Below are 26,901 nucleotides of genomic sequence, written 5' to 3'. Positions count from 1 at the left end.
TGGCAATGGGTGGTTCCACCCCTGGACCTTCCAAGGACTCAAAGACGGCCCTGTTGATTTGTATGGCCTTTTAGAGAAATGGGAATATACCATTACTGCTAACACCGTTGACGCCCCCTTGATATCACAAATGACCTTAGCCTCGCTTTGACACTTTTGTCCCTTTCCTGCGCCTTATACAAACCTTCATCACAAGACCAACAATAGACCCTCAACACGGATGTCCACTGCCAGCTTAGACAGATCGGGGGTGCAAAGATAATCTCCCATATGTTGCTGATGGCGCACCGTTCTCTACCCCTCAGTGGATCTGCATTGACGCATCCCCTCCGTCGCGGAACACAAGCTGGGCATGTTTTCCGCGAACAATCTCTTCCTCCTCGCCATTGGAAATGATGCTGCTGCTCCGGCGACCCTTCGGGGTTTTGGTACCGAACCCTAGGTCTCGGATACGGCCACTAGCGATATCGAAAATACATCCGTGTACTGTGAGACCACGCTCCTTGATGGCCTCCTGGATAGTAATGTTGGCCATAAGGACCTTGACTCCAGTTTCAACATTCATCTCTGCAATCCGGACGGCCCGGAGGTCTTCGTTCTTGATGCCTGCGAGCTCCACGGCATTCTGGGCGCGAACTGCCTTCAGGGGCGTGAGCCAGGTGTCGAGGACGCCTCCGACACGCGAATCGCCCAGGGCAGCCTTGGCTCCGCCGCAGGCCGAGTGGCCGCAAAGAACAACGTGCTTGACCTTGAGGTGAGCGACAGCATATTCGATGACGGCCGAGGTGTTGATGTCGGTGGGCGCGACGATGTTGGCAATGTTGCGGTGGACGAAGACGTCGCCGGGCTGGAGCCCGAGGATTGTTGTCTCTGGCACCCTCGAATCAGAGCACCCTAGCCACACTGATGCGATGTTTGGTTCGTCAGCAAAAAGATGACCAGTATTTCAACGGCGGGCATGGCAAGCTGCTCGACTTGCATGAGCACAGTGAAATCTTACAGATCGAAGGCGACTGTCCTGAAGCGAGGTTCTTAAAAAATGCCGGGTTCTGATGCGATTTATACCCGGCCCATGCTTGGTTCGAGCTGAGAGCATACAGAAATTTGTTTTCTATGTCCAAGGAGACGTTGCATTGCGTCAGTGACTTGCGGGATGGAACTTGGCCTTGTCCTTGGCTGTGCGCGGCTCTTTCCGGGTACTCACGGTCATGGAACGCCATTGTGGTCAAATTCTGGCGAATCAGCCAGAATCCCAACGAGAGTCGAAGAGGGGTATCAACCAAACCAATATGGTAAAGAGCAGCAGCAGTTATCGCCTTGCTTGCCGCCTTTGTATACGAGTGTCGTGTGGGCGGGAACTAGCTGAGGCCTGCGCAGCTGGAATGGCTCAACCAAAGCGTCAAGTATTAGATGACCGAAGCTAATGCCCGATGCAACGCAGAAGACCCGGGCCGGTTACAGCGGTATTGGTTCTCTCCAGGCTCAACAAGAGATAGCAGGTGTCGGATTCTAGAACCGGGGAGCCTCGACCGGGAGGCAAGTTACTGGCCGAAACGGCTAGGGGGTACAACGGCGTTGGAACCAAACAAGGCAACTTGCTTCTGACGACCAAGGATATGCGCAGTGTTCTGGTTGGAGAGACACAGAAGTATTGTTAGAGCGACTGGGCGCAAAGTGATGAGTGACCGACGACGAATGCCGTGGTGTGAGTTGAAGTTTTCCCGTGGGATGGTCGTGCCACTCGAGTGTAAGCCAATGGTGTCGGGGTAGGAAACGCTACTACAATCAGCATATGCAACAGGATCCTGAGTCCTTCGGTGAAGAATGGGAGGAAGGGAGTAGAGAAGAAGTGGGAGAAAGAAGCACCCCAAAGGCCATGTGAGTGACAATGATAGAACGAGAACATGTGCGTGAGAGTGTATGGCATGGAAAGGGCAACCTAACGTATTAGAGAGGCTTGCGTTGAGATGGGCAGAGACTTGCAGTCAAGGCGTAGAATGTTGGGGGTTCCCCGACGGAGTGGTTACCCAGGAAGAAAAAGTTGCTTGTTGAGACAAGTACAAGCAAACGGATTGTCGTGGGCAAGCCGAGAGACAGGCTACAGGACAGAAAGAAGGGGGGAAAGCACCAAGCAAGGTAGGTCGAGATCTTGCAGAGAAAGGCGATAAGCTGCACACAGATTTCATGGGAGGTCACGTCCGGGGCTGTTCGCGGAGGAAACACGGAGGTCATATAAGTAGTGAATAACGGTCTTGTTGGAGGGGAGGGCCATTAAGACAGTTGATACAACGGCAGTGCATCTCGCATCCTTCAGACTCGGCAGTCATTGGAGAGCTCTCCGCACTTGGAGACACAGCCAAGACCCGAACGAGTCGCCTCAACGGTCGACCGTGCCATCCTGGAATCGTCTGGGAAGCGGCAAGCGGTGAGGTTGAAAGATGGGTGATTCTGAAGGGGGCTTCCTTGGCTTTGGGATGCGCACTATTTCGGTCGAGTTGTACTGTTTTACGCTAGCTATTCTGGGGAAACCCCCGGCGCCGACTTATGCCCCGAGAGGCTGTGTATCATATTGGTAGGCTTCACCAGATGCGGCAAGCATGACAACAGTATGTATGTTGGAGCTAGCCGAGGGGGATGTACTGAACGAGTAAAGGAAATAGTGAAAGAGCGGCGAGAGGGGAGGGGGGGAAATATCTCCTGGAGGACAGACGCGAGGACAACAGTGGCTAGCTATATCTTTTTCCACCGAGCCGAGGGCACGAGAATCGTCTCTGTATGATTGGAAAAAGCAGTACACAGGGATACGCCCGTTCAGTATGTGGCTCTCACGATAGGATTGAGGTAGGCCACGGCCGGTGAGAGTCGCCCTTGACTCAATGGTTCCCTGGCGCCTCCTCGCAGATATGAAACCGTTGCGTGTGGATGCCACAGCTCAACATACCGGCATGGCAAGGTATGCTTCAAAGCCCCAAGCCCGCTTTTGCTTCGCGTCTCACGCTCTTCCCCTAACTCTGACATCTGCTTTGAACTCCACGGTCTGATCAGCGTTTCTCTAACGACTTGCTGTATGCTGTACCCCGAGGGGCTGGCTTGACTGGCAGCAACCACCTCCACTCCGATCTCTGAGCTCTGGTACCCGGAGAAGTGCTGGCATGGGTTGCCATCTGTCAAGATGCCTACTTCCTTAACTATAAGAGACGGAAAGGAGAAAGGCATGTTGTAGTGTGGTTGGCTGCTGCAGATCACTCCGAAGTAGCTAGTACTCACATTAAATGTCTGAATAAGCAGCACACCTATTGGTCATGGATGGGTAGCATATGTTTGAGTCCCGGCATTTGCTTTTAACTTTCAGAAGAAGTGTCCGGGAAATGGCCCGGTTGGAGGGAAACACGCTGGTCTCACGCCTCTCATCACAGATGACAGCCGTGCTAGAAAATGCGATGCGAGAGCTGGTGGATCTGCTACAGGAAGTTAAGATTGTAACAAGACAGTCAGAGTTGAGGGGCAATGAGTCGAGCTGATGAATCTGCGCTGGTCGATGATTGTCGAGGACAAAATGAAGGGGTACTCCCGTCATCAATCAATACGGATTGGGTACAAACAATACTGGGTTTGATGCGGACGACGTTGTGTAAACGTGAAGCCAGAGATAACACGGCGTGGCAGCGAAAAGAACCATCCCGGAAAGATGGCCGGCCCTGACCGTATGGGATGTACAAGAGAAGTGCCGTCTGCAAGCGAGGGCGGTCCACAAGGGGGACAGGAAATGAGACCAATAGGTTGGTAGGCGCAAAAGAGACAAGCGCTCTTGGCTGTTAAATCTAGAAAGAAAAGAACACAGCTACGTGATTATTTGGATTGGCACACAACCATTCTTCAACAACCGTCCATGCGTTATCGAATGCAGGCGGCACCGTCTCGGGGTTCTTCACGGTCATACACAGAGCGAAGTCATGTCTATTCTCAGACGCTGATCTCGTCCTGTTGATGCACCTTCAGTTTTGTGTCAGCAGAAACAGGCAAAATTCTCTGAAGCGACCCCAGCTCGATGGGAACTTCCTTGTCGGCGATCAACCCCACCTCCAACCAAGTACGACTCATCGTCGCATCGCAGAGTCCGCGTTAGCAACTCTGCGAAGCAACTTTGTTGCAATGACCGTCACAAGACTAGGCTGACAGGTCGACCAACTCTCTGGGCCTTCGCCATGTCGCCGACGGCAGATGGTCTTTTGAGCTTGGCATCTCCGCACAGAAAACCCACATCCACAGGTTTCAACGAGATTTTGTCACAGCATCAATGACATAACAAACGACCTCATCGACATGACATGGGCTTGCTAGTTTTAAGTTAGAGAACTGACAATAACGCCTGTACGGTATCTCTACAAATGGGGCAAGGACAGCGCATCTCTTTTTCACCTTTCACGCAGGATCGACTTACACCACTCCGGTGCGGCCTCGGGATATTCAATTCCCAGCTAGACACAAGATATTGCATCGCCGGGGCAGAACATCGTGAAAACAGTGCATGAACTTGAAACCCAATAGAATAGTCATCCCGACGCCATGCCAAATTTTTGTGAATCCGATAGCCTCCAGTGGCCTAGTCTCCTAATACACTAAAGTAGTCCGGGTATTGATCCATCTTAGACCTTGATGGCGTTGTCAAGAGCCTTTTGCTTCTTCTCGGTGCGCTTCTGGGCCTTGGCACCCATGATACCGCCACCCCACTGCTTTCTAGCGTTCTCGGTCTTCTCAAGGTAACCGTCCTTGATAGCAGACACGAGCTTGGAGAGCTCGGTCTTGTCCTCGGAGCGGACCTCGGTGATTGCGAGAACAGCGGCAGTCTACAACAAGTTAGTTTGCGAGCCTGATCGTGGGACTACATCCGCCAGCGGAATTGGAGGCATACCTTCTTGTGGACGACAGTGCCGAGGCGAGCCTTGCCCTTGATGATGGCGAAAGGAACACCCATCTTGCGGCAGAGGGCAGGGAGGAAGATGACCAGCTCGATGGGGTCAACATCGTTGGGGATCAGGACGAGGGAAGCCTTCTTGTTCTCGATCAGGCCGACGACGTGGTTCAAGCCGTACTTGACAGTGTAAGGCTTCTTGGAAACGTCCTCCTTCTTCTTGCCCTCCTTGATGGCGGTGGCCTCCTTGACGAGACGCTCCTTCTTCTCGGCCTTGGTCTCGGGGCGGTACTTGTTGAGGAGCTTGAAAGCCTGGGCGGCAGTGTTGCGGTCGAGGACGTGCTGGAACTGGGCAATCGCAGGAGGGACCTTGAGACGCATGTTCAAGATCTTCTTCTGGCGCTGAAGACGAACATACTCGGGCCACTTGACCATGCGGGCCAAGTTGCGGCGGGGCTGGATATCCTGGCCGATGCCAAAGTTGCGGGGCTTACGCTCAATAAGAGGGTTCTATGGCGGGTTGTCAGCCTCCACAAAGCTGTGCGGGCATGGAAGTGAGATTGGACAATATACTGACCTTAGGAGCCTTCTTGGAGCCAGCCTTTCCCTGAGGGAAAGGGGCGGGAGCCACCTTCTTACCGGACTTGGGAGGCTGTCATTGAGAAAGAAAGACATCAGCGAGTTGTTCAAGTCAACTTGTGTCTTCCCTGAACTCTAAAGAGAAGGACGACGAAGCATCAGAGAAGGCTCTCTAATGCTTCACGCATCCCTCTCCAGCCAGAAGCATCATCGTCACCAGGTTCCCGGGACGCAAGCGCGCCGGAAAACCGTCAGGTGGATGGAAAAATCAAATCGCAGCACGCATAAGAGCGGTTGCTGGATGGGGGCCTCGAGGACCAAAGAAATCGTCGACGTCTTAATGTGTACTCACCATTTTGTCGGTTGTCGTGATGCTGCCTTGGGCGGGGATGAATGAAAGACGGTCACGGTTCCAAATCTTCACAAGTTTCGGCGGACGAAGAAAAGGCTGCGGATTCGCGCTGTGGGCCGAGAATGAAAAAAAAATTAGGGCAAGAGTGGCCGTGGGTTTTGATAAGACGTCTCCTTCTAAGTTAGGCGACGTTTTTTCTTATCTCCACGTGATCCAGGTGACCCGGCATTCCTATGAAGATTTGGGCTGCAATGTCCGGAGTGGTCGCTCAGTTGCAGGGTTGATTTGACTCACTTTTTCACTCCGTCTTCTCGACATACTCTGTAGAATGTATGCTGACCTGGAATTGATTAAATTTCGAATTAGAGGTCTTCGCGTTTGCACGAAGCCTTGGTTGGGGTTTAAGGCTGACGTTTCTGATTCCCATACATTCAGTAGAAGATCATGGCCAACAAGCACAAAATACAGTGTGAATCATATGCGTAGATGACGAGCCAATTTTGACCTTCGTAACAGAGGCTCGCTGCCTTGCGTTTGGTGGAATGAGTCTGTCATACCTATGGATGTCAGCAATAAAGGCTTCTTGATCATATCCATTTTGGCACGGGAGACAGGGCGGAGCAGATGACGGCCACCCATTTCGTCAACATCCAACTGTTCGCCGGAGCCGACAGCAATGTGCCACAACGGCGGTACGTACCGACGGGACATGCAATCAGAGCTGACTGCAAAAATCCGTTCAATCTTGCCTCACCACTTCAAAGGTCATCAGCGCCTATGACACATGCAGCTCCCATTTCTACTAACCCGAACTCGAAACAACCCCTCTCTCTTCTCCGTTAGATTCAGTTCACAAGCCAGGTCTCCCGGCAGGAACGACAAAGGCCTCCTGATAATCACCCTCAGACGTTACTTGAATCGGGGACTAAGTTTCCACGTCGTCGCGGCGCATCCATCGATTCATTAAGGCCGGTTGTCACTTTAATAGAGGACAGCATTCTCGAATATAGACAACACACCATTGTTGCCAGAATCCCCATTTACTTCACTTCGGACCATCTCACCCCCCAAAGCGCCACACGCTGTGCCCAGCCGTCCTGTCGTCGCCACAATCTCCCTGCGCGCAGCCACAGACATGGCCCCAGTTCAATGCGCAAAGTGCAAGACGGAGCGAGCTCTCGTCAAGCGACCCAAGAACCACCAAAAGCTCTGCAAGGCCTGCTTCATTTCGGTTTTCGAGGAGGAAGTCCACCATACCATTATCTCCTCGTCCATTTTTTCCCCGGGCGAGAAAGTGGCTATTGGTGCGTCGGGAGGCAAAGATTCGACCGTTTTAGCGAGCGTCCTCAAGGATCTTAACGAGCGATATCACTATGGCTTGGACCTTGTGCTGCTCAGCATTGACGAGGGAATCAAGGGCTATCGAGACGACTCTTTGGAGACTGTCAAGAGAAATGCCGTTCAGTACGATATGCCCCTGACAGTCGTTGGGTACGATGAGCTGTACGGTTGGACTATGGATCAGGTCGTCGAAACCATCGGAAAGAAGGGAAACTGCACCTATTGCGGTGTGTTTCGCCGACAAGCACTCGACCGTGGCGCGAAGATGTTAGGCATCAAGCACCTTGTCACCGGCCACAACGCAGATGATGTTGCCGAAACCATCTTGATGAACCTCCTGAGAGGTGATTTGCCTCGCCTGGGCCGCAGTACGAGTATCGTCACTGGGGATGACACCTGTGATGTCAAGCGTAGCAAGCCTCTCAAGTATTCCTACGAAAAAGAGATTGTGCTATACGCCCACCACAAGAAGCTCGACTACTTCAGTACCGAATGCATATACAGCCCAGAGGCATTCAGAGGGACCGCACGTACCCTCATCAAGAACCTTGAGAGGGTCCGGCCAAGTGCCATTCTAGACATCGTCCGCAGTGGCGAAGATATGGCTCGTCTTGTGGCAGGCAGGCAAGGCAGCTCCTGTGTTTGCACCGTATCCACTGCTCGCGCTGCTGAGGACGAGGATTATACCACTGGCTGTGGCGCACAACAAAGCAAGGGTCCAGCGAGAGGGATTGCTCAGTTGGATGCCAACCTGAGCCAAGCAACTCTCGAGGAAAACCTCGAGACAGACTTTACTGTTACAGCAGCTGCGAAGAACAGGAAGCAAACGAAGAGTCGACCAGGGCCTAACCAGGCCTCGCTCGGTGTTCCTTTACAGACACTTGGCAAGTGCGAGAGGTGCGGTTACATGTCTAGCCAGGCCATATGTCAAGCTTGCTTGTTGGTGGATGGACTCAATAAGAACAAGGCGCAGATTCGAATTTAGATTCGAGATGTCTTTCCATTCCAAAAGAAACCCAGTTGAGGAGTTCCGGTAGCTTGTGTGATCGTGAATCTTCGACATAACGAGGCCCGGCCGCTACGTGATTGGCTTGTTAGAGAACCTTTTGAACAATCGTAAATATTGGAAGAAGAAAAACCGGAAGGTTTCATTTTGAAGCTGGCTTCGACAAGGCAGAGTAAGATGCCATACTTTCTAGTAAAGTACATGTTTTGGTTGACCACCATCTCCTACGAGATGCGCTTCTCTAACTGTGTGATATGGTTAGCTCTTTCCCAGAAACCTAGACCAGATGCAAGCCTACTCTCCAAGGGTTGTTCAGCTCGAAGCCAGGAGGCGCTTCGTGGTTTCCAATTTGCCCACGCAAGTCGCCCGTAAGTCTACGGTCTCGGTCCATCACTGAGTATCATGTGTATTAGCTCGAAGTCGAATGATCAGTTGTACTAAGCCCCTCGGAACATACTTTGCTACAAAAGAAAGTTTGGTTAGCACCGTGAAAACCAAGAATGAGTCAATGTAGGAAGCACTTACCCGATCCCACTGGTCCAGACCCCAACGAGGCTTCTTTCCACCGTTCTGGATGCCCTTGATGACGTGCAGTCCGGTACCGGTGATACCGAACATCTGTGACAACTTAGTTCCCATTGTTTCGGTCGCCATCGCGCCGCGCAGGCGCCGTGACAAGCATCGAGATAGCTCTTACGGCAATCATGATTCCATAAGGAATGAGCGTCTCGAAAGGAACAGGCATTGTGGCAGGTAGCCGGTCGGCGAATTGCGGTCAACTGAGGATCTGGGCGTATCGAGTGGTCGCAAGGCTGACAAGAGCGACAGCTTGCGGTCGTCGTTTGTCGGCAGACGGTTTGGGTGTTGTCGAACTCTGGTTTCCCAAGGTCAATAGTCTGGTTGATCAACTACCGTATATCCCAACCAGGACAATGGCTCGCGGACCTGTCGTTTCTCCATCACGTGATGCTGCATGTCAATCGCATTTCTAAGGTATGTGATTGGCTGACTGTAGACCCACTATATCGAAAGTTATCCATTGGTCGCCGTGCAAATAGGGACATCCGGCCCTTTGATTGTACTTTCATACATCCTTGTATCCCCGTCTGGTGTCCGTACCCTGTGCGCACAGTGTTCAAGCCTCGATTACTGTACGCGCTACATTTCGAGCTGCATCCCTTTGGTTGCGCCAGCCGCCTGAGAGTCGGCAGCGTGTCACCTCTCTGCGCCTCGGACACGACTTAGAAGCCGCCCCTGGCCTTCTTCTGTCCTGGACGAAGCTCTCTCCATACAACAGAAGACAACGCGTCTTTCGGTTGTCAGCTGCAGCATTCGACGAGTACGGAAGGCGGCGCACTAATCTCACGCGACGCTGCCCACGATCACACGCGCTGGTCACACTCTCCACTGCAATCTTCGCTCCAACCAAGACCAACTGCTACCATCCTGACGCGCCGTTCTCGTCGACTTCTCGCCACCCCATATCAGCTATGGGCTGTGGACGCCATACTCTTGCTATCGAAGGACGGACCCAGAAACAATTGCTCTGAACGGCTTAACAATTGTCTCATCTTCTCGTGGAGGGGAGGAATATTGCTGTCAAGATGGCAAGCGCGCAACTTACCGAGGAAGAGCTACAGCAGAGCGCGATTTTATCGGAGGAAGATGCCGAATTCGAAGACGCACCTTGTATACCTGCTGATCAGATACCGCAAACTACCGAAAGCCCGTTGACGAATCCCAATACACATGATGACGAACTCTCGGATGCAGTTGGCGACGAAGACAATCAAGGAGACGCAAGCGTCATCGAGAACGACGTTGAAATGGGCGAGTACCCAGACGACAACAGCGAGCTTTCCGAGCAAGAATCACTAGACGAGGAGTTAGAAATTCATTCTCAGGGGGATATGGATCGGCACACGGAACAAGATGAAAGAGATGACGCTTCAGGCGGCGCTCGGAGTCGCAGCAGTAGTTTGCTGGACGATATTGAGGAGGATGAGGCGGAAGGTGTCGGCGCTGTCAAAATCAGGCCGGGTGAAACCGACGATGAGGACGCAGACGATCCTGAGAGCGATCACACTGATTCGCACAGCGAATCCGCCAACGAATCCGAGGAGGACGCTGCGTGGGACGAGGTCGCCGCAGCAGGCGAAGATGACGAAGAGGGATCGGAGGACGCGGCACCTAATACGTGTATGTTCTGCAAGCAAGACGAAGAGCACGATCCTGCGGAAGACTTCGAGGAGTTTCTGACCTGTGTCGACTGCGGCGAAAATTGTAAGTGTATTTACCTCCTTAGCAGCAGGACACAGGCTAATGACACCTAGCACACCAACATTGCGCTCGAGCGGCCGGTGCTCTTCAGGATCTAAACAGTATGTTATTCCACATTCACCCTACATGTTTGCCACTGACCTATGGTCATAGGTGCCTCCCAATGGAAGTGTCTCGATTGTGCATCGGAAGACCAGGCCCCTGTCGATGATGCCCAAGGCGACGCTACTCTAAAGCAGGAGCGCGATAACGCCGACGAGCACTATAAGGATAAGGAACGCGAGCCCGAGCTCGACGTCGACCTCTCTCCGTCTTCCAGACGCTCTACGGCATCTCAAGTTGCGCGGGACTTGCTTCCAGCTCAAAAAGGCACAATCAAACCCGATTCTCATTCGGTCTTTAACCACCTTTTGCTAGACGGCGACCCTATGGACGGATCCCGTGTGCTTCGTAAGCGCAAGACATCCTCTGTCGAAGCCGATGATGTTGTCGTGTCGCTTCGAAAGCGTCGGCGCAATGTGTCCAAAGAGCGGGACTCGAGCCAGGGTGCCGGGACATCGCAAGATGGTCCAAACGGGATCAAAGAAAAGGACTCACGACGCAAGCTGCGCCTCAACCCCGCGCGCAAAGCCCAGGCGGTCACTATTACGCGACGGTCTCGTTCCATCATCGTCAAGATGCGCGTAAAGACATCCGCTCTCCGCCGAGCCCTATCCAGAAAGTCTGAGTCAAGTCGAAGAAGAGTGGAGAGGGCAGGCACGGCTGCATCGTCGCATGATGGGCTGACCGCCGCCATGACGGGCTCGTTCACTTCATCAGACTATACGCACCCTTTTTATTCATTCTTCGATCGGGAAACGGATGATGTGAAAACGAAGCCCTACGGAGGTATCCTTAGCGAAACGGAGGCTGACACGTCAAGAACATTACCCACCAACGATGATCGCCGGCGGTTTGACGAGGCCAAACAGAAAGCAGAAGAAGTCTGGCGGGCTCGTCTTCAGAGCGCCCAACTAAACCTAGCGACTCCTGCCAAGAGATCCAAGAAGAATTCTGGACCTGCAAGCCAGATCGAGTGCATCGATTTCGGAGGTTGGGAGATCGATACCTGGTATGCCGCTCCCTACCCCGAGGAGTACAGCCGGAACCGGACTCTCTACATCTGCGAGTTCTGCTTGAAGTACATGAACTCGGATTATGTTGCTTGGCGGCATAAACTCAAATGCCCAGCCAAACATCCGCCGGGCGACGAAATATATCGGCACGGGTCCGTGTCCGTCTTTGAGGTGGACGGCCGAAAGAACCCGGTGTATTGTCAGAATCTTTGCCTCCTCGCCAAGCTCTTCCTAGGGTCCAAGACGCTCTACTACGATGTCGAACCGTTCCTTTTTTATGTCCTGTGCGAATACGACGCACTTGGCTATCACTTTGTTGGTTACTTCTCGAAAGAAAAAAGAGCCAGCAGCCAAAACAACGTCTCGTGCATCCTGACTTTGCCTATCCACCAGCGGAAAGGCTATGGCAATCTGCTGATTGATTTTTCTTACCTACTCACCCGCGTGGAACGCAAAACCGGGTCGCCTGAAAAGCCGCTTTCTGACATGGGTCTTGTCTCCTATCGCAACTACTGGAGGCTGGTCCTGTGCCGATATCTACTGGACCATGTCGAAGAAGACAAGTCAGCGGCGCCAGGCCTGAGCATTCGACAGATGTCCGACGACACCGGGCTGACTCCCGATGACGTCATTTCTGCCCTTGAAGGCCTTAGATGCCTCGTGCGTGATCCCCAAACCGAGCTGTATGCTTTTCGCGTCGATATTGCATACTGCAACGAGTATATTGCGAAGTGGGAAGCCAAGGATTACGTCAAACTAAACCCAGACTCGCTCACCTGGACACCATACGTCATGGGACGAGGCAACGCCACGAACTTCGAGCTTGGCCCTGCCATCAGTGCGATCGCACCGCGAGAAGAAGACGACAGTCAAAAGCCGGCTCACGAGACACTGCCACCTACCTCACAGCAAGACCCAACCACCAACGGCCTTCCGACCAAGGACATCGCCAACAGTCCTCACACCCCTGACGGCGCCTCGTTCGCTAGCACAGAGGGTGTTGGCAAGGATGTGAATGGGTCGAAGGCGGGGAACGACGTTTACGAATCGACAGAGTCACACCATGATGGTTTACTGCTAAACGGCAACACTGTCAAGGAACAGGCCCATGAGGAGGCGTCTCGGCGCAGTGAAGTACCTCATCCGACGACTCCTGGACCGCCAGTGGGGCAGGACTGGGCCGGCATGTATAAGAACGTACCGCCGTCGAGGTTTGAAGTGTATCCGCCTCCTGGTGGCCGACGTTCCGACCGGCCGCGGCCAAGTGTTCCTCGGCCATCTGTGGCTCGGAACACAAGCAACAGTTCGCGACCACGTCGATCCGGTGGCGGTAGTAGCGTGAGGCGACCCACTGCGACCCGGCCCAAGAGCAAAAGCTCATCGTCATCATCGCGGCGGAAGACGGGCGGGACGGGACGCGGACCGGGCCGGTGGCCCAAGGGTACTAAGAAGAGCGATTATGGGAATGCCGATAGTGGACCTGGTCTTCCGCCGGGTTGGGTCAAGGACAAGCAACAGCTTGCCAGTCTCGGAGTAGCCAAGGGTCAAGAGGTTGAAGGACTCACGTCCGAAAGCAAGGAGACGATCGACGTGGTTCGGGTTCAATTCGAGAAGGGAGCACAGGATGCCGCGAGCGGAAATGTTGCTGGGGGCTACCATGGCAGCCATGGCAATGCCGATGGCCGTACGGACGATGAGTGAATGCCAGACAGCCGATACCCCCCTACTGTAGTTCCTGATGACGTTTCGGACAATTTTGTTAAATAGTGTATAAATAGTGCGAGAGCGGAGTATTAGATGATAACAGCTGACACGGCTCTCGTGGCAAGTGAGACAAAGTGACAGGTTGCCAGATGCATATAGCCACGGCGTAACCTTGACATGACGATGCAGCTGATGCGTTCCCTGTGTATTCTACAGTATCAACGGTGAAGCGGCTCTGTTGAGCAGGCCGCGGTATTCTGGAGACAGGACATGATAGAAGACAACATTTGCGGGGCCTAGACCTCAGAGCGGACACGAGTTTTATGTTGTTTATCTACTTCCTGGATGGTAGAGTAGGTAGGTGACAATCACTCTCAGCTTGAGCCAGAGCGTGATGATGGGAAAGTGAGCGAGCGCGTTACAACTGCATGCGGCTCCCGGGGCAATGCGATTGCATGTTACCAGCGTCCGTCCAACTTCAATCTCTCACCGTGCTTGATACCTACCTTACATACACTACCTACCTACCTACCTACAATACGAACACACTTCGCGCAGTAGTCCACGTTGCATCTCGAAGCTAACTAAAGTCATTTAGCCTCCTTGTATCACTTGCCGCTCCTCCCATTTATCCACGGGGCGAACAACTATCAATCGCAGAGCTGATACTGCCAGAGGCTGCATGCATGGACTTTGCTGCACGAAATATACTGTACGGATAGCGTATACTGAATGTGGACACCCTGCGTAGCCACTATCATCGCCACCTCTTCCTCTTCCTCTTCCTCCTCCTCCTTATTAATGACATTCTTCCTGTATCATTACCAGAACCGTTGATGAATAGGAGATAACGGGAAACTGGCAATAGTGACTACCTACCTATAGGTATGAGAGTATACTTCCGTGCGCTGGGATACTTACCTGTGGTGTGGCTGGAGGCCGACCCTGCATTAGTTACACAGCCTACAACCCAAGTCGTCGCCGCCCGCCAAGTAGCATTACGCACACGCACTCCAGAGACGGAGGGTGTGCGACACTTTGGCGCCACGTTCAGTTGCCAGCGCCAGTGCCAGTGCCAGTGCCTTGTTTCTACCTACATCCGATCAAACCAACCAACCGATCTGGTGGACAAGGCAAACTTCACTCGTTTCCCCAAACATCATATTTCCCGGATCCCGACTTTGAATCAATATATCAAGCAATCCCTCGTCAGCCCAATTTTGCTTAACTTGAGTGTCCACCCGTGTGTCCTCTGCGCGCCACCTATCCGACCTCGCGTACGAAGACCCGCCCATCGTCATCCGGTCTTCGCCTCCAAGTTCCTAGCGAAGCCGGCCGCTGCGACCCGTGTCCCTCAGTGTTCCTCCGACGTGGACCGACCCTTGGCCTGCGACGCTCAGCGCTCAGCCGCCTTTCGATTCGTGGGACCAAGCTGTCGTCACAACCGCCCCTCCCACACTCTCAACCTTCATCTTCTTCCTACATCGTTGTCGTCAGGTATTGTTCCTTAGCCGCGCATCGTTCTCGCTCTCCGATAACACCGTCAACCACCACGACCGAGTCTTGTTGCTTTCGCACGTCGCATCATTATTTCGCCTGCGTTGGGCCCAAGCGCTCCGCCGCCTAATCGCACCTGGCTACCTACCTACCTACCATACTTTTGCCTTTACGCCGCCGTCTCTTTTGCCCAGCACATCCGACAGCCCGCTTTCCCCGAACCACATCTAACCTCCTGCCAAACCGGCCATCGCGTGCCAGTCCATCGCTCCCCCGTTCACAGATACCAATACTCAGTTACCCTTTGACGACAACACACAATCGCCACAATGTCCAAGGTTATGCGAAGCGTCAAGAATGTGACCAAGGGGTACTCCAGCGTCCAGGTCAAGGTCAGAGAAGGTCCGTCGCCATACTCGCTCCCCACCCTCAAGTTTCGCTGCTAAAACGTTGCTTCTCTAGCCACCAGTAACGATCCATGGGGCCCGACCGGAACCCAGATGAGCGAAATCGCCCAGCTCACGTACAACACGTAGGTTCCTCGTGCCGATCGAGCTAGGCCGTACATATACTGAGTACCAATGCAGATCGACCGAGTTCTATGAGATTATGGACATGCTCGACAAGCGATTGAACGACAAGGGAAAGAACTGGAGGCACGTCCTGAAAGCTCTGAAGGTTTTGGATTACTGTCTGCATGAGGGTTCCGAGCTCGTCGTTACGTGGGCGAGGCAGAGTATTTACATCATCAAGACGTTGCGCGAGTTCCAGTACGTTGACGAAGATGGCAGAGATGTCGGCCAGAACGGTACGCGCCATTTCGAATCTTTGCCTGTTATCTCCGGACTTGCCTTGCTAACAGCAGATCAGTGCGTGTTGCCGCCAAAGAACTGACAGCCCTTATATTGGACGAGGAGAGGCTACGGGCCGAGAGAAGCGACCGCAAGTCATGGAAGTCTCGTGTCACTGGCCTCGAAGAGTACGCACCCCAGCACACCAGCCCTACTCAGCCGCGCGTCCGCCGCCGGATGAGCAACGAGGACGACACCGAGTACAGACTCGCAATAGAGGCTAGCAAGCAGCAGGAAGAAGAGGATCGCCGGAAAAGAGCGAGCCGCGCTGCCCACGAAACCGAAGATGACGATCTTGCCAAGGCCATTAAGCTGAGCAAGGAGGAGGATGAGCGACGCCGTCGAGAGATGGAGGATAACAACGCTTCGCTGCTCTTCGACGACACTCCCGTCCAGACAACGCAACCCCAGTATACCGGTTTCAATCAAGGTTATCAGCAAGGAAGTGCTGTCGACTTCTTTGCTAATCCCATCGACCAAAACCAGATGCAGCCTCAACCCACTGGTTTCATGCCCAACGCCTACACGGGATACCAGCAGCAGCCGCAAGCTACCGGGTTCCCCAACGGCTACGGTGGCGGCGGCTTTGGAATGCAACCAAACATGACTGATCCCTACGGACAACAGCAGCAGCAGCAGCAGGGCTTCCAACCACAGCCGACCGGCTACAACCCCTACGCCCAGGCACAGGTTCAGAGCCCCGTCCCCCAGGAGCCCGTTGCGCAGCCTGGAAGCAACAACCCGTGGTCTACAGGATCGATGAAGCAGGGAACCCCAATGAAGCCCATGCAGACAGGCTCCAACAACCCTTTCGCATCGTCGTTCGGCCGGCCGCAGCCCCAGAGTCAGCCTTCCATGCCAGCACTTGGCGCTCTTCCCGAGCAAAAAACACTGTCTACCTTCAGTCAACCCAGCTACAACCAACCTAGCTTCAATCAACCTAGCTTCAACCAGCTCCAGGCAACTCCCAACCAAGGTACAAATGCCTTTGGCACCCCGCAGAAGGAGCTTACAGAGCACGAGGCCAAATTGAATGCTCTGCTTGCCGGGGGAGATGGCATGGACACATTCGGCAACACAGGGCAAACGCGTATCCCTGCGCAGCACACGGCTCCTGGGACGTTTGTCAACAGTGCTGGCACAGGGGCTCAGCGCCTTACGGCGGAGGCGACCGGGAACAACCCGTTCCTCCGATCGCAGTACACAGGCATGCCCAACATTTCATATGGAGGTGCGCAAATGCCTGCTGCGACAGGTCCTGCTGGCATCAATGGCAGCAACAATCCGTTTGCGGTGACGAGACCACAGCAGCAGAACGCTCAGCCGCAAGACCTCATTCAATTTTAGGTTGTTCTTCACGAATAAGAGCGCCTGGTCGGTGCCGTAATCTGATCGGCATCATTACAGCAGGCGGCACTCAGTGGGTTGACCAAAAAATGGGGGTGGTGTTCCTTTTTCTTTTTTTCCTTTTCCCCTTGTTGCAGATTTAGGTGAGAGGATGGGGATTTAGCTTGCGATGCGGACACATACCCGTCAGAGGACTCAACTTGTTCCTGTTCATAGTTGGCTGGCGGTTTGCTCCTCTTTTACATTTATACAGCTTGCGCATAGTGCTTTAGAATGAGCCAACTATTATTTCCACAGCTCTTGACCATGCTATTAGAAGCAAGTGCTCGAGTGTGCTTGTAATGACGTTGTTCTTGGAACGGTCGGTATAGCTGACTTTAGGGTGACGAGCGAAGGCCCCTCCCGTTTCCGAGTTCGTCCAGCTCGACATGATGTTCAGAGTCAATGGGATGAAACCCAGGAGCTTCGTAGGCGGGCAGGGAATTAACCCAGGACATCGAAACAGGCACCAGCTGCGATAAATTCGACGAACAACGTCTTTGATCTTCCAGCCGGCCGTCTACTCCCTAACAGTCAAAGCGCGCCAAGTCAGTCGAGTCACTTTGATAGGGACCATGTCGGCGTTCTTACAGCGGCAAGCTAAGACAATGATTGGACAGGTCATAAGGTACTCTTACTAATAAACCTAGGCTGAAGCTACCTCCATTCACCTGCTCTGCCTGCTTCTGCCTGGGGCACTCCGCGAGCTTGTTCATTGGTCACCTACCTTGAGCTCTGCTAGTTGGTCGAATCAGAGACGGTAAATGTCCTCAGGCAGCATTCGCCGGAAGCTACCTAGGTGGATGGCAGCTTCTGACCTTGGTTGGTCGGTACTTTACTTAGTAAGCGGTGCTCGTTGCACATTGCGAAGCGTCAGATCCAGCCAGCCAACCTAGAAAGACTAGGTAGGTAGGTACCTAGCAGAGCTGTCTGCCGCCACCAGCCTACTTAAGGTATTCGACTTCTTCGCATCAGCACACGGAGCATACAGACGTGCAAACCGCGCATTTACCTTTGCGCAGCAGCAATCCTCCAACGCGCCAGAGGAATTCAGTTGTTGCTTTGCCGTCATTGTCAAACTCTCGGCTACCTGCGCGTCCTCCTACCTTGTCGCCCTCTGTTTTTGTCCCCTTGCCTTGGCCCCCTTCGCACCGCACCCCCGTCTCTAGACAGCGCGCGTGCATCCCTTCCACCCCAGCCACTTTTTCTCCACGTATCTTTCCTTTCCTTTGCGCGGCACCCATCGAGGAAAAAAAAAACTCGACTACCGGCTGTACTGAACACACTCCTTACCAAGTCACGTCGCCAATCGATCCAGCCGACGCGCCTACTGGCTATCAATACCGTCGGCTCCTTCCGATCGGATTGCGCTGCATGTCTGTCCGTAATTGATTGTCGGCGACACATACAGCGTCCACGAGTTCGCGGGCCTCCGCCTCGTCGCGCCTTCCATCCTCTTCCTTCCCATCCTCGACCGCATCACAAACCGTCGCTACTTTTCATCGCCCATCATGTCTGGCTTCGGTAGCACTGGCTTCGGCGGCTTTGGCTCGACCAACAACCAGCCATCAACTGGTTTTGGAGGGTTCGGGGCCAACAACAACACAACCGCCACCAGTACTGGTAAGTCGAAACTCTCTTCGTCGCAACACACTTGGCCATCTCGTTCCATACCCTCACATCTCCCGATGGCCTGCCAACTAACTTCCGTGGGCTTAAGGCTTCGGCTCTGGCAACACAGCAAGCAATGCCTTTGGATCCACCAGTAACACCAATACTGGTGGCGGCTTGTTTGGTGGCGGTGGTGGTGGCAGCACCACAACCAGTGCTTTTGGCGGCACGTCATCGGGTAGGTTGCTCATGCTGCCGTGGGAGCGTGATCAAGGCTTGACATGGGTTTCAAGGATCGCTATACTAACTGTTGTCTCCACAGGCGGCTTCGGATCCAATACAGGCACCACCTTCGGCGCAGCGAAACCCGCCTTTGGTGCCACGCCGTCTACCGGAGGTGGTCTTTTCGGTGCCTCGAACACTACCAACAACGCAACCACGACATCCACGGGCTTTGGCGGCTTTGGCTCTAATCCAACAACGAATACCTCATCGCCGTTCGGGGGAGCTTCCTCTAGCGGCGGAGGCCTGTTTGGCGGCGCCAACAAGCCCGCCTTTGGCTCTGCCACCAACACCAACACTACCGGTGGTACATCATTGTTTGGTGGTGGAAACACATCTGGCGGCTTCGGCAGCAACACCACCACCGGTGGCGGCTTCGGCGCATCGATGAACCCCGGCATCGGTTCCAACGTTGGTGATCCGCCAGGTACCGCTCTCACTCCTTTCCAAGCACACCAAGAGAAGGAGACTACCGGAGCAGGCAACCAGTCCAACTCATTCCAAAACGTTTTGTTTCAGGAGCCGTACAAGAAGTGGTCGTCCGAGGAACTGAGACTGGCTGACTACGCACAAGGACGCCGTCACGGTAATGCTAGTGGTACTGGAGCCTTTGGTGTTTCCAACTTTGGCAGTGGCGGATTCGGTTCGACGGCCAACCAGCAGTCATCGGGTTTCGGAACGGGCGCATCTACTGGAGGCGGTCTTTTTGGAGGCGGAAACAACACTACCAACACAACATCAGCAACCAGCGGTTTCGGCAGTGGCTCTGCCGGAGGGTTTGGTGCTGGCAGCGGTGGTCTTTTTGGGAACAATGCTGCCAAACCGGCTACTGGAGGCCTCTTTGGCGGTGGCACTGCCACCCCTTCGCAACCTGCTCAGTCCGGCGGACTCTTCGGCGGCGGCGCAAGCACAGGAGGCGGATTCGGTACCACAGGCACGACCGGTGGGTTTGGTGCCACAAACACCAACACAGGCGGCGGTCTATTCGGCTCAAACACCAACAACGCAAACCAGAACAAGCCGTCTGGCTTCAGCTTCGGGAACACTGGAGGAAGCACTACCGGCGGCTTTGGAAGCACAGCTAATACCAGTTTCGGAGCCAACAACACCAACACTGCTGCCAGCTCCACGGGTGGTGGGCTGTTTGGCAACGCTGCCCAGTCTACAGGCGGTGGGCTTTTCGGAAACAATCAGTCGCAGCCTCAGCAGCAGAGCACCGGCTCGGCGTTTGGCGGAGGCGGCGGATTCGGCGCACAAGCGCAACAATCGGGCGGCGGGCTTTTCGGAAACAACCAGCAAAAGCCGGCAACGGGCGGTGGTCTCTTCGGAGGCGGAGGGGCGTCAACTACCGGAGGCGGCCTTTTTGGTGGTGGAAATGCTCCCTCCAACTCGTTCGGCGGCGCCAACACAACCAACAATAGCGGCGGTGGGTTGTTCGGGGCAAAGCCAGCAACCACAGGTGGCGGTCTCTTTGGCTCAAACACGACTGGCCAGAACACGACCACTGGTGGCGGCTTGTTCGGAGGTGGGTTGGGCGCCAACAACAACAATCAGCAGCAACAGCAGCAGCAGCAGCAGACTGGGCAGTCCTCCTTATTCGGTGGCGGCCAAAACCAGACGAAGCCTGGCGGTCTCTTCGGCTCATCTCAGCCTGCGGGTGGTGGTTTGTTCGGAGGGCAGAACACGCAGCAGCAGGGTTCCTTATTTGGAAACAACCAACAACAGCAGCAACAACAACCCCAGAGCTCATTCCTTGGCGGCTCGCTTCTGGGCAACTCCCAAGGTGTGAACTCTGGTCCCCAATCCCTCACGGCTAACATCAACGACGTGTCTGCGTACGGTTCGCCGTCCTTGTTCTCCAATCTCCAAGGGTCCGAGACGCCTAACCCAGGCCCGCTTGCTACACCCCTTTCTAGCAAGTCCAAGCCCAGACGCAGTTCCATTCTGCCCATGTACAAGCTGAATCCTGCGTCAGCCGCTCGTTTTGCGACTCCTCAGAAGAGGGGGTTCGGTTTCTCTTACAGCACATACGGCACTCCAGGTGGTAGCCCTTCGAGCGCAGCGAGCACTCCTGGCGGTGCCAGCCGGAGTTTGCTCGGATCTTCGTCGTTCAACCGGAGTCTGAGTAAGAGCGTATCAACTAGCAACCTAAGGAGAAGCTTCAATGCAGAGGACAGCATTCTTGCGCCCGGTGCTTTCTCATCCAGCTCAGGACCTCGGTACTACGGTCAAAATGGCAGCGTCAAGAAGCTGATCATCAACAAGGACATGCGCAGCGACCTGTTCTCGACCCCTACCAAAGATAAACCTTCTTCCGACCAAGCCAATGGTTCCCGCAAGCTATCAAAGAGAGTTAGCTTTGACACCAGTACGATGGATGCCCCCGAAGGTGATGACGACGAGAGTGTCATCACGTCTACTCCCAGAGGTGGCGCGACCGCACAGGATGCAGCACCCACTGGTGCCCATGTCAGCGGGACCAATGCATCAGCCGGAACCTCGGGAGAATCGGACCCAAGCAAGGGCAAGGAACTTGCCATCGTTCATGAGGAGGATGCATCGTCACAGGCTATCGTTCATAAGGAAGGTCTCGATGCGGCTCCTGGTGCTTACTGGATGAGTCCCACCAAGGAGGTTCTTGCCTCTATGAATAGAGTGCAACGCCAGCAAGTCACAGGCTTCACTGTTGGCAGGGACAACGTTGGCAGTGTGCAATTCAAAGTTCCCGTCGACCTCACGAACATTGACCTGGATGAAATCTTCGGAGGGATTGTCATTCTGGAAACCCGTTCGGCGACCGTCTACCCCATCGCAGCCAAGAAGCCCCCCGTGGGTAAGGGCTTGAACGTTCCGGCAACCATCACCCTGGAGCAATCTTGGCCGCGTGGCAGAGATAAGCGACCTAGCAACGATGCCAAACGATTCCATAAGCACGTCGAACGCCTCAAGCGCATCGAGAACACGACGTTTGAGAATTATGACACTGAGACGGGTGTTTGGAAGTTCTCGGTCGAGCATTTCACAACATATGGTCTGGATTACGACGAGGACGAGGACGAAGCTGAGCAGCCTGCAGTTGAACAGCCCCGCCAAGACGTTTCTTTCGAAAATGCCTCTCAGCAAGACTCGTATGATTCCGAGTCTAGTCCTAGGGAAGATGACACATTTGATTTTCGCAGAAACAAGCGTCGCGCCTTGCCTGGGGCGTTCGACTACCGGGACGAGGACTTTGAGGTTCAAGATGCTCAGCGACCTTCTCATCCCCAGTCTTTTTTAGGGGATAGCTTCGCGGGTTCGACGTCCAATGCGCTAATTTTGTCGGCGGAGGAGACCGACGACCAGGACAACGGATATGGCCTGTCTGAGGACGAGGATACGGTGGGGACCCCCCTCAGACGCCATCTCGCCGCGGAGCAAACAATCGATCCGCCGCAGGACGATATTGCAGTCCCTGCAAGCGAAACACCGGGTGGCATTCTTAGAGCGAGAATGCGGGCACTGAAGGGTTCGGCTACGCCCATGAAGCTTCAGGTCGCCGGAGGAGACGAATGGATGGATATGCTTCAACGCTCTGTCAGCCCTCAGAAGAGAGATCGAGCATTCCTGCGAAGCGTAAACGAGGCAGCACTGCAACCGGCTGTCCAGGACGCTGAAGCAACGGGCCAGAGAGGCCGAGTCGTATCTGACGGGCGCGGCTTCGCCACAAGCATCGACTTGATGAACTCGCTGTTTGAAAGGGCCAAGGCGCCATCTGTGCCTGCGCCTTCGAGAGGATTTGTTCAGGTTGGTGAATACTTCATGGTCTAGGATCGCCCAACCCGGTTGACAAGGCCGGGTTCGGGGCCCTGGGTGGCTTTCCTGTATCTAAAATGTGACCATTTTGACTAAGACGAATATCATTTTAGTGGCCCTATGAACGACAGACCAAGTCTTTTGTTGACCAATCCGATCTGGGTGAAGCCGACCGCTCCTTTTACAACTCCATGAGGCCCAGTTGGGGACCCGACGGAACTTTGATTTTTGCCTCCACCCGCTCCTCTCTCGAGGGCGCCGGCAGGCGAAACACGGCCGACAACCTCATGATCACCAAAAATTTCATCCAGGCCCAGGGTCGCGAGATCCAATCGGCCAAATTTTCCAATGAGGTACGTGGTAATTTTCTGGAGGGAATCGCCGAGACACCTAACTGACCAATAAACAGGCCTCCGCAAAAACGCTTGAGAACCAGATGCAGATGACACGGATAGAGCTCGCAGGAGGTGTTCCCGAGCCGTCTTTGCAGCCTGTATCGCTCAAGTCTCTTTTCCACGACCAGGACGTAAGCAACCCGGCCAGTATGCACGAGAAACTCGTCTGGGAGCTTGCGAGCATTCTCTTCGACGCGACTACTGCCGTCAACGAGACAGCCGAGGCTGAAACCCGTAGAAAAACATTGTCGCGGTTTTGGGCAGCACTTGTCGACTCTGCGTCATCAAGGTCCGTCGCTCTCGCGAGATCAGGTGAAGAAAAGGCCATTGCTGCCTTGTCTGGTCATCGGGTTCAGGACGCCTGTAAATATCTCCTTGACGGCAAGAACTTCCGCCTCGCCACCTTGGTGTCCTTAATTGGCAGCAATGATCAGTCAAAGAAGGACATGCGCGAACAACTGAACGAATGGCAAGAAGCCAACTTTCTATCCGAGTTTGCCGAACCCGTTCGGGCAATCTACGAACTTCTCAGCGGCAACTCTTGCGTTTGCGAGGGAAAGAAGGGTGTTCCCCTCGAGGACCGCATTGAATCTTTTGTCATCTCCGAGCGATTCGGACTGGATTGGAAACAGGCCTTCGGCCTCCGTCTGTGGTATTCCATCCCACGAAAGGGCGATCTTTCAGATGCCGTCCGTCTTTTTCAAGAGGACGTTGCCCAAGACAGGGAGCAGAGACCGCAGACATGGTATCTTGAGCAAGGCATTTCGGCGCTCTGGCAAGACCAAGATCAGGATCAGCGCGAGGACCTGTTGTGGGGCCTCCTCAAGCTCTTCGCGGACGAGGAGACCAACCTAGAAGCTGTGTTGCGGCCGGAAAATAGCCAGCTGTCGCCTTTCGACGTTCGCCTGAGTTGGCAACTCAGCCGCGCCCTGGTCTCTACCAGCAAGGTGTCCTACGGCCCTGGTGCAACCGAAAAAGCGGATGCCCTGACCATCTCCTTCGCCGATCAGCTGGTCAATGAAGGAAGTTGGCTCGAAGCTACCTTTGTCTTGCTACACCTCAGTCAGCCCGAAATGAGGGCCAAGGCTGTGCAGGACAACCTCTGCCGTCACGCCGGCCTTCTGGGACCGGAGACCGGCCCCAACTTTGCAACTCTCACGCAAACCCTGAAGGTTCCGTCGGCATGGATCTGGGAGGCTCAGGCTCTTTACATGAGGGCCGTGAAGAAAGATGCTGCTGCTGAGGTGCAGTGCCTGCTCCGCGCAGCCTCTTATTCTGAGGCACACGAGGTCTTCGTGCACAAGGTGGCTCCGTCTTCTGTTATCAGCCGCAATTATGACGAGCTGGCGGCTATACTGTCTCGCTTTGATGACCACGATGACGACATTGCAGGTTGGACTCTTGGCGGCGAGGTTTACAAAGCGTTCCTGGAACTTGTGAACTGTCGCAGGCAGCGACAGCAGGTTCCCTTGCCCGTGCTCGAGAAGTTGGTCGCAGGCCTGCCAGCAATGCGTGAGAATGTCGAAAACGTCAATATCACGAGCTTGGCAGCCATCTCTGAAATGGGATCAAGCGTGGCCAAGGTCATGGTGGAGACGTCCAGAAAAGAAGAGGTACGTCGCGGTTGATGTAGATTCACGATGCTTGACAGTCCGCTAACATGTTTTTTTCCGCAGGACGTACCCCGAGTTCTGGGTCTTCCACTCACAGAGGATGCCCACCTCAAGCACTCTCTTCACCTCAGCCTATCCTACTACGAAGGGCTCATGGCCGGAGCCAGGTAAACACACGTTTCATGATCATGTGAGGCGGTGAACAGGAAAGGAGAATGCTTTCTGGAGTTGGGCATCGTGTTTCGCATGTCCTCGGGGAGGGGGGGGGGGGGAAGCAATGATGTATCATGCTGTAGGTGTAGATGCATTCTGGGTTTTCCATCCAGCCTGCCATTTGTATTGCGAGTATGACATTGTCCACAGGACAGCAATTAATTATCTTGTTCAACTTTGTCATGGTAAAACTTCACATGAAGTGTGCGCAGTATCTGAGAGTAGTGACCACGGTCGTCCGATTGTGTCTAGACGAAAAAGAAGAAGAAAATCGTCTCTTTTTTCTGGTCTGACGTGAATACGTTGCTTATGACGCCTAACCATGCGTCTGAATATGAACAATGCGTGGGCGGGGTCAACCAACCCCGTCGCTTCGTTCTCAACAGGTCCTGTATCACGGGCACAAAAAGACTGTGCTGATGTCTTTCAACTCCGCAACAGTGCACATCGCCTGGGGGATGAAAAGCACGACACCCCATGGCCCAACCTAAGAACTGGCCGACCCGGCTTCCGTACCTCTCAGCGCCGGTACACTCTCGGCTCCTTACCCTGGCTCAACGGCAAGCCGTCAGCCAGAAACCAGCAGACCTACCCGACATCCCAGCGCAAGCCACGATCCTCCCGAGCCCGCTGGTCAAGATCACGCCTATCACGGATGCCAGGCACCCGGCCAAGGGCCAGAGCGGGCTCTTTGCGGCGCGGCATCTCAAACCGGGAACGTTTATCTTGCCGTACCTGGGCACCGTGCATCCGGAGATGCCGTCCCAGTCAGACTACGACCTGTGGCTGGACCGGGAGGCTGAGATCGCGGTGGACGCTGACAAAAGCGGCAACGAGGCGCGGTTTGTGAATGACTATCGGGGGGCTGCGGATAGACCCAACGCCGAGTTCCGCGAGGTCTGGTGTCAGAAGTTCCGGCAGCGATGCATGGCGGTTTGGGTACTACCCGAGGGGAAGAACGGACGTGGGAAGGGAGGCATTGGGAAGGGTGAGGAGATTCTGATAAGCTATGGCAAGGGCTTTTGGGGGGATCGAAAGAACCACCAGAGTTGAGATTCGAAATGGGTGACGGACACTCGCTGGTGAAGTCGTTCGTTCGTTCCACGGTCGCGACAGAGGCGAAGGGTGAAGAGGGGTTAATCTCTGTCTTTGTTAACAGAGTGAATCAGTCTACAATCAATACAGGATGAATGGTTCATTACGGAGTTGGGCAAATGCAGCCAAATGAGACCAAATTGTTGATGAATCTTCTTCAACGGCTCTGTGGCGAATACACATTGGTTAGAGTAATGTAGACATTATTAAGAACAATGACAGCAGAGGCAACACACCTCCTTGGGTCTGTGTCTTTTTACATATGTCTTCTGGCGATCCAGCACCTTAGGTGTGTTTTCTCATGTGCCATTTAGCCATTCCCTGCGTTCATCTTGGTACATGTGGTATTGGCAAAACCTGAGGGTACAGACGCATTCGGCAAGAGTTTCGTGGCGCAGCAGACCAGCAACCGTCTGGAGATGTTCGTCGGCATCTCGCAAGTATTATGAGAACCTCTTCGGCACGTTTGAGTGAGGCGTCTAGTCTCACACGACAACAAACCAACTAACGTGACAGAGTATCAGTACAGAGTATTCGTACATGCTCAATAATTCGAGGTGAGAGCCACCAGAGCCAACTAGCCGACTAGCCGACGTTGGGAGGCGTGGCTTCAAGCCGGGCAAAGTGATTGGTGGCCCCGATAGGCGTGCAAGGCCCCCCATGTCTTGACCGACGTCAACGATGTTGTTTTGCTGCTTGGCTACGCGGTGTTTTCCACACTGGGCTGGTTCTCAGTGAGGAATGGCGGAACGGAACCAGGAGGTGAAATGACAAAATGCGCAGCATCCACCTTGAAGGATCCAACTTCAGGTGGCACCATCGAGTCCTTCGTATTCCACACAGCCCGGACTTGGATGTAGATATGTGCAACGCCTCA

At 54.1% G+C, this 26,901-nt stretch overlaps 9 protein-coding genes across 9 annotated transcripts; 5 read left to right on the top strand and 4 right to left on the bottom strand.

The window, feature by feature from the left end:
- Positions 1-301: 301 nt before the first annotated feature.
- CH63R_06395 (Carbonic anhydrase) lies at positions 302-1,220 on the bottom strand (the record flags this gene model as incomplete). The annotated part of the gene is made up of 2 exons (XM_018301370.1): positions 302-903; positions 1,001-1,220. 2 exons carry the CDS (start codon positions 1,218-1,220, stop codon positions 302-304), a joined length of 822 nt encoding a protein of 273 aa, XP_018159220.1.
- A 3,426-nt stretch (positions 1,221-4,646) lies between these two features.
- On the bottom strand, positions 4,647-5,846 carry CH63R_06394 (60S ribosomal protein L8-B; the record flags this gene model as incomplete). Its single annotated transcript, XM_018301369.1, has 4 exons — positions 4,647-4,847; positions 4,913-5,422; positions 5,490-5,564; positions 5,844-5,846. 4 exons carry the CDS (start codon positions 5,844-5,846, stop codon positions 4,647-4,649), a joined length of 789 nt encoding a protein of 262 aa, XP_018159219.1.
- A 673-nt stretch (positions 5,847-6,519) lies between these two features.
- CH63R_06393 (Cytoplasmic tRNA 2-thiolation protein 1) lies at positions 6,520-8,169 on the top strand (the record flags this gene model as incomplete). Its single annotated transcript, XM_018301368.1, has 2 exons — positions 6,520-6,535; positions 6,917-8,169. The coding sequence occupies 2 exons, from the start codon at positions 6,520-6,522 to the stop codon at positions 8,167-8,169; spliced, it is 1,269 nt and encodes a 422-aa protein (XP_018159218.1).
- A 245-nt stretch (positions 8,170-8,414) lies between these two features.
- Positions 8,415-8,935, bottom strand: CH63R_06392 (Small secreted protein; the record flags this gene model as incomplete). Its single annotated transcript, XM_018301367.1, has 4 exons — positions 8,415-8,435; positions 8,489-8,583; positions 8,712-8,808; positions 8,867-8,935. 4 exons carry the CDS (start codon positions 8,933-8,935, stop codon positions 8,415-8,417), a joined length of 282 nt encoding a protein of 93 aa, XP_018159217.1.
- An 859-nt stretch (positions 8,936-9,794) lies between these two features.
- CH63R_06391 (Histone acetyltransferase) lies at positions 9,795-13,286 on the top strand (the record flags this gene model as incomplete). Its single annotated transcript, XM_018301366.1, has 3 exons — positions 9,795-10,473; positions 10,524-10,571; positions 10,624-13,286. The coding sequence occupies 3 exons, from the start codon at positions 9,795-9,797 to the stop codon at positions 13,284-13,286; spliced, it is 3,390 nt and encodes a 1,129-aa protein (XP_018159216.1).
- A 1,829-nt stretch (positions 13,287-15,115) lies between these two features.
- CH63R_06390 (ENTH domain-containing protein) lies at positions 15,116-16,984 on the top strand (the record flags this gene model as incomplete). Its single annotated transcript, XM_018301365.1, has 4 exons — positions 15,116-15,188; positions 15,249-15,318; positions 15,374-15,594; positions 15,657-16,984. The coding sequence occupies 4 exons, from the start codon at positions 15,116-15,118 to the stop codon at positions 16,982-16,984; spliced, it is 1,692 nt and encodes a 563-aa protein (XP_018159215.1).
- Positions 16,985-18,534: 1,550 nt separating this feature from the next.
- Positions 18,535-24,887, top strand: CH63R_06389 (Nucleoporin autopeptidase; the record flags this gene model as incomplete). Its single annotated transcript, XM_018301364.1, has 5 exons — positions 18,535-18,646; positions 18,744-22,699; positions 22,822-23,061; positions 23,118-24,716; positions 24,780-24,887. The coding sequence occupies 5 exons, from the start codon at positions 18,535-18,537 to the stop codon at positions 24,885-24,887; spliced, it is 6,015 nt and encodes a 2,004-aa protein (XP_018159214.1).
- A 519-nt stretch (positions 24,888-25,406) lies between these two features.
- Positions 25,407-25,982, top strand: CH63R_06388 (SET domain-containing protein; the record flags this gene model as incomplete). Its single annotated transcript, XM_018301363.1, has 1 exon — positions 25,407-25,982. One exon carries the CDS (start codon positions 25,407-25,409, stop codon positions 25,980-25,982), a length of 576 nt encoding a protein of 191 aa, XP_018159213.1.
- Positions 25,983-26,323: 341 nt separating this feature from the next.
- On the bottom strand, positions 26,324-26,844 carry CH63R_06387 (uncharacterized protein; the record flags this gene model as incomplete). Its single annotated transcript, XM_018301362.1, has 3 exons — positions 26,324-26,457; positions 26,593-26,743; positions 26,815-26,844. The coding sequence occupies 3 exons, from the start codon at positions 26,842-26,844 to the stop codon at positions 26,324-26,326; spliced, it is 315 nt and encodes a 104-aa protein (XP_018159212.1).
- Positions 26,845-26,901: the final 57 nt, after the last annotated feature.

This window comes from Colletotrichum higginsianum, chromosome 4, assembly GCF_001672515.1.
Source record: "Colletotrichum higginsianum IMI 349063 chromosome 4, whole genome shotgun sequence".
In the NCBI taxonomy this organism is placed as follows: Eukaryota; Fungi; Ascomycota; class Sordariomycetes; order Glomerellales; family Glomerellaceae; genus Colletotrichum; species Colletotrichum higginsianum.
This window is presented reverse-complemented; position numbering and strand designations above follow the sequence as displayed.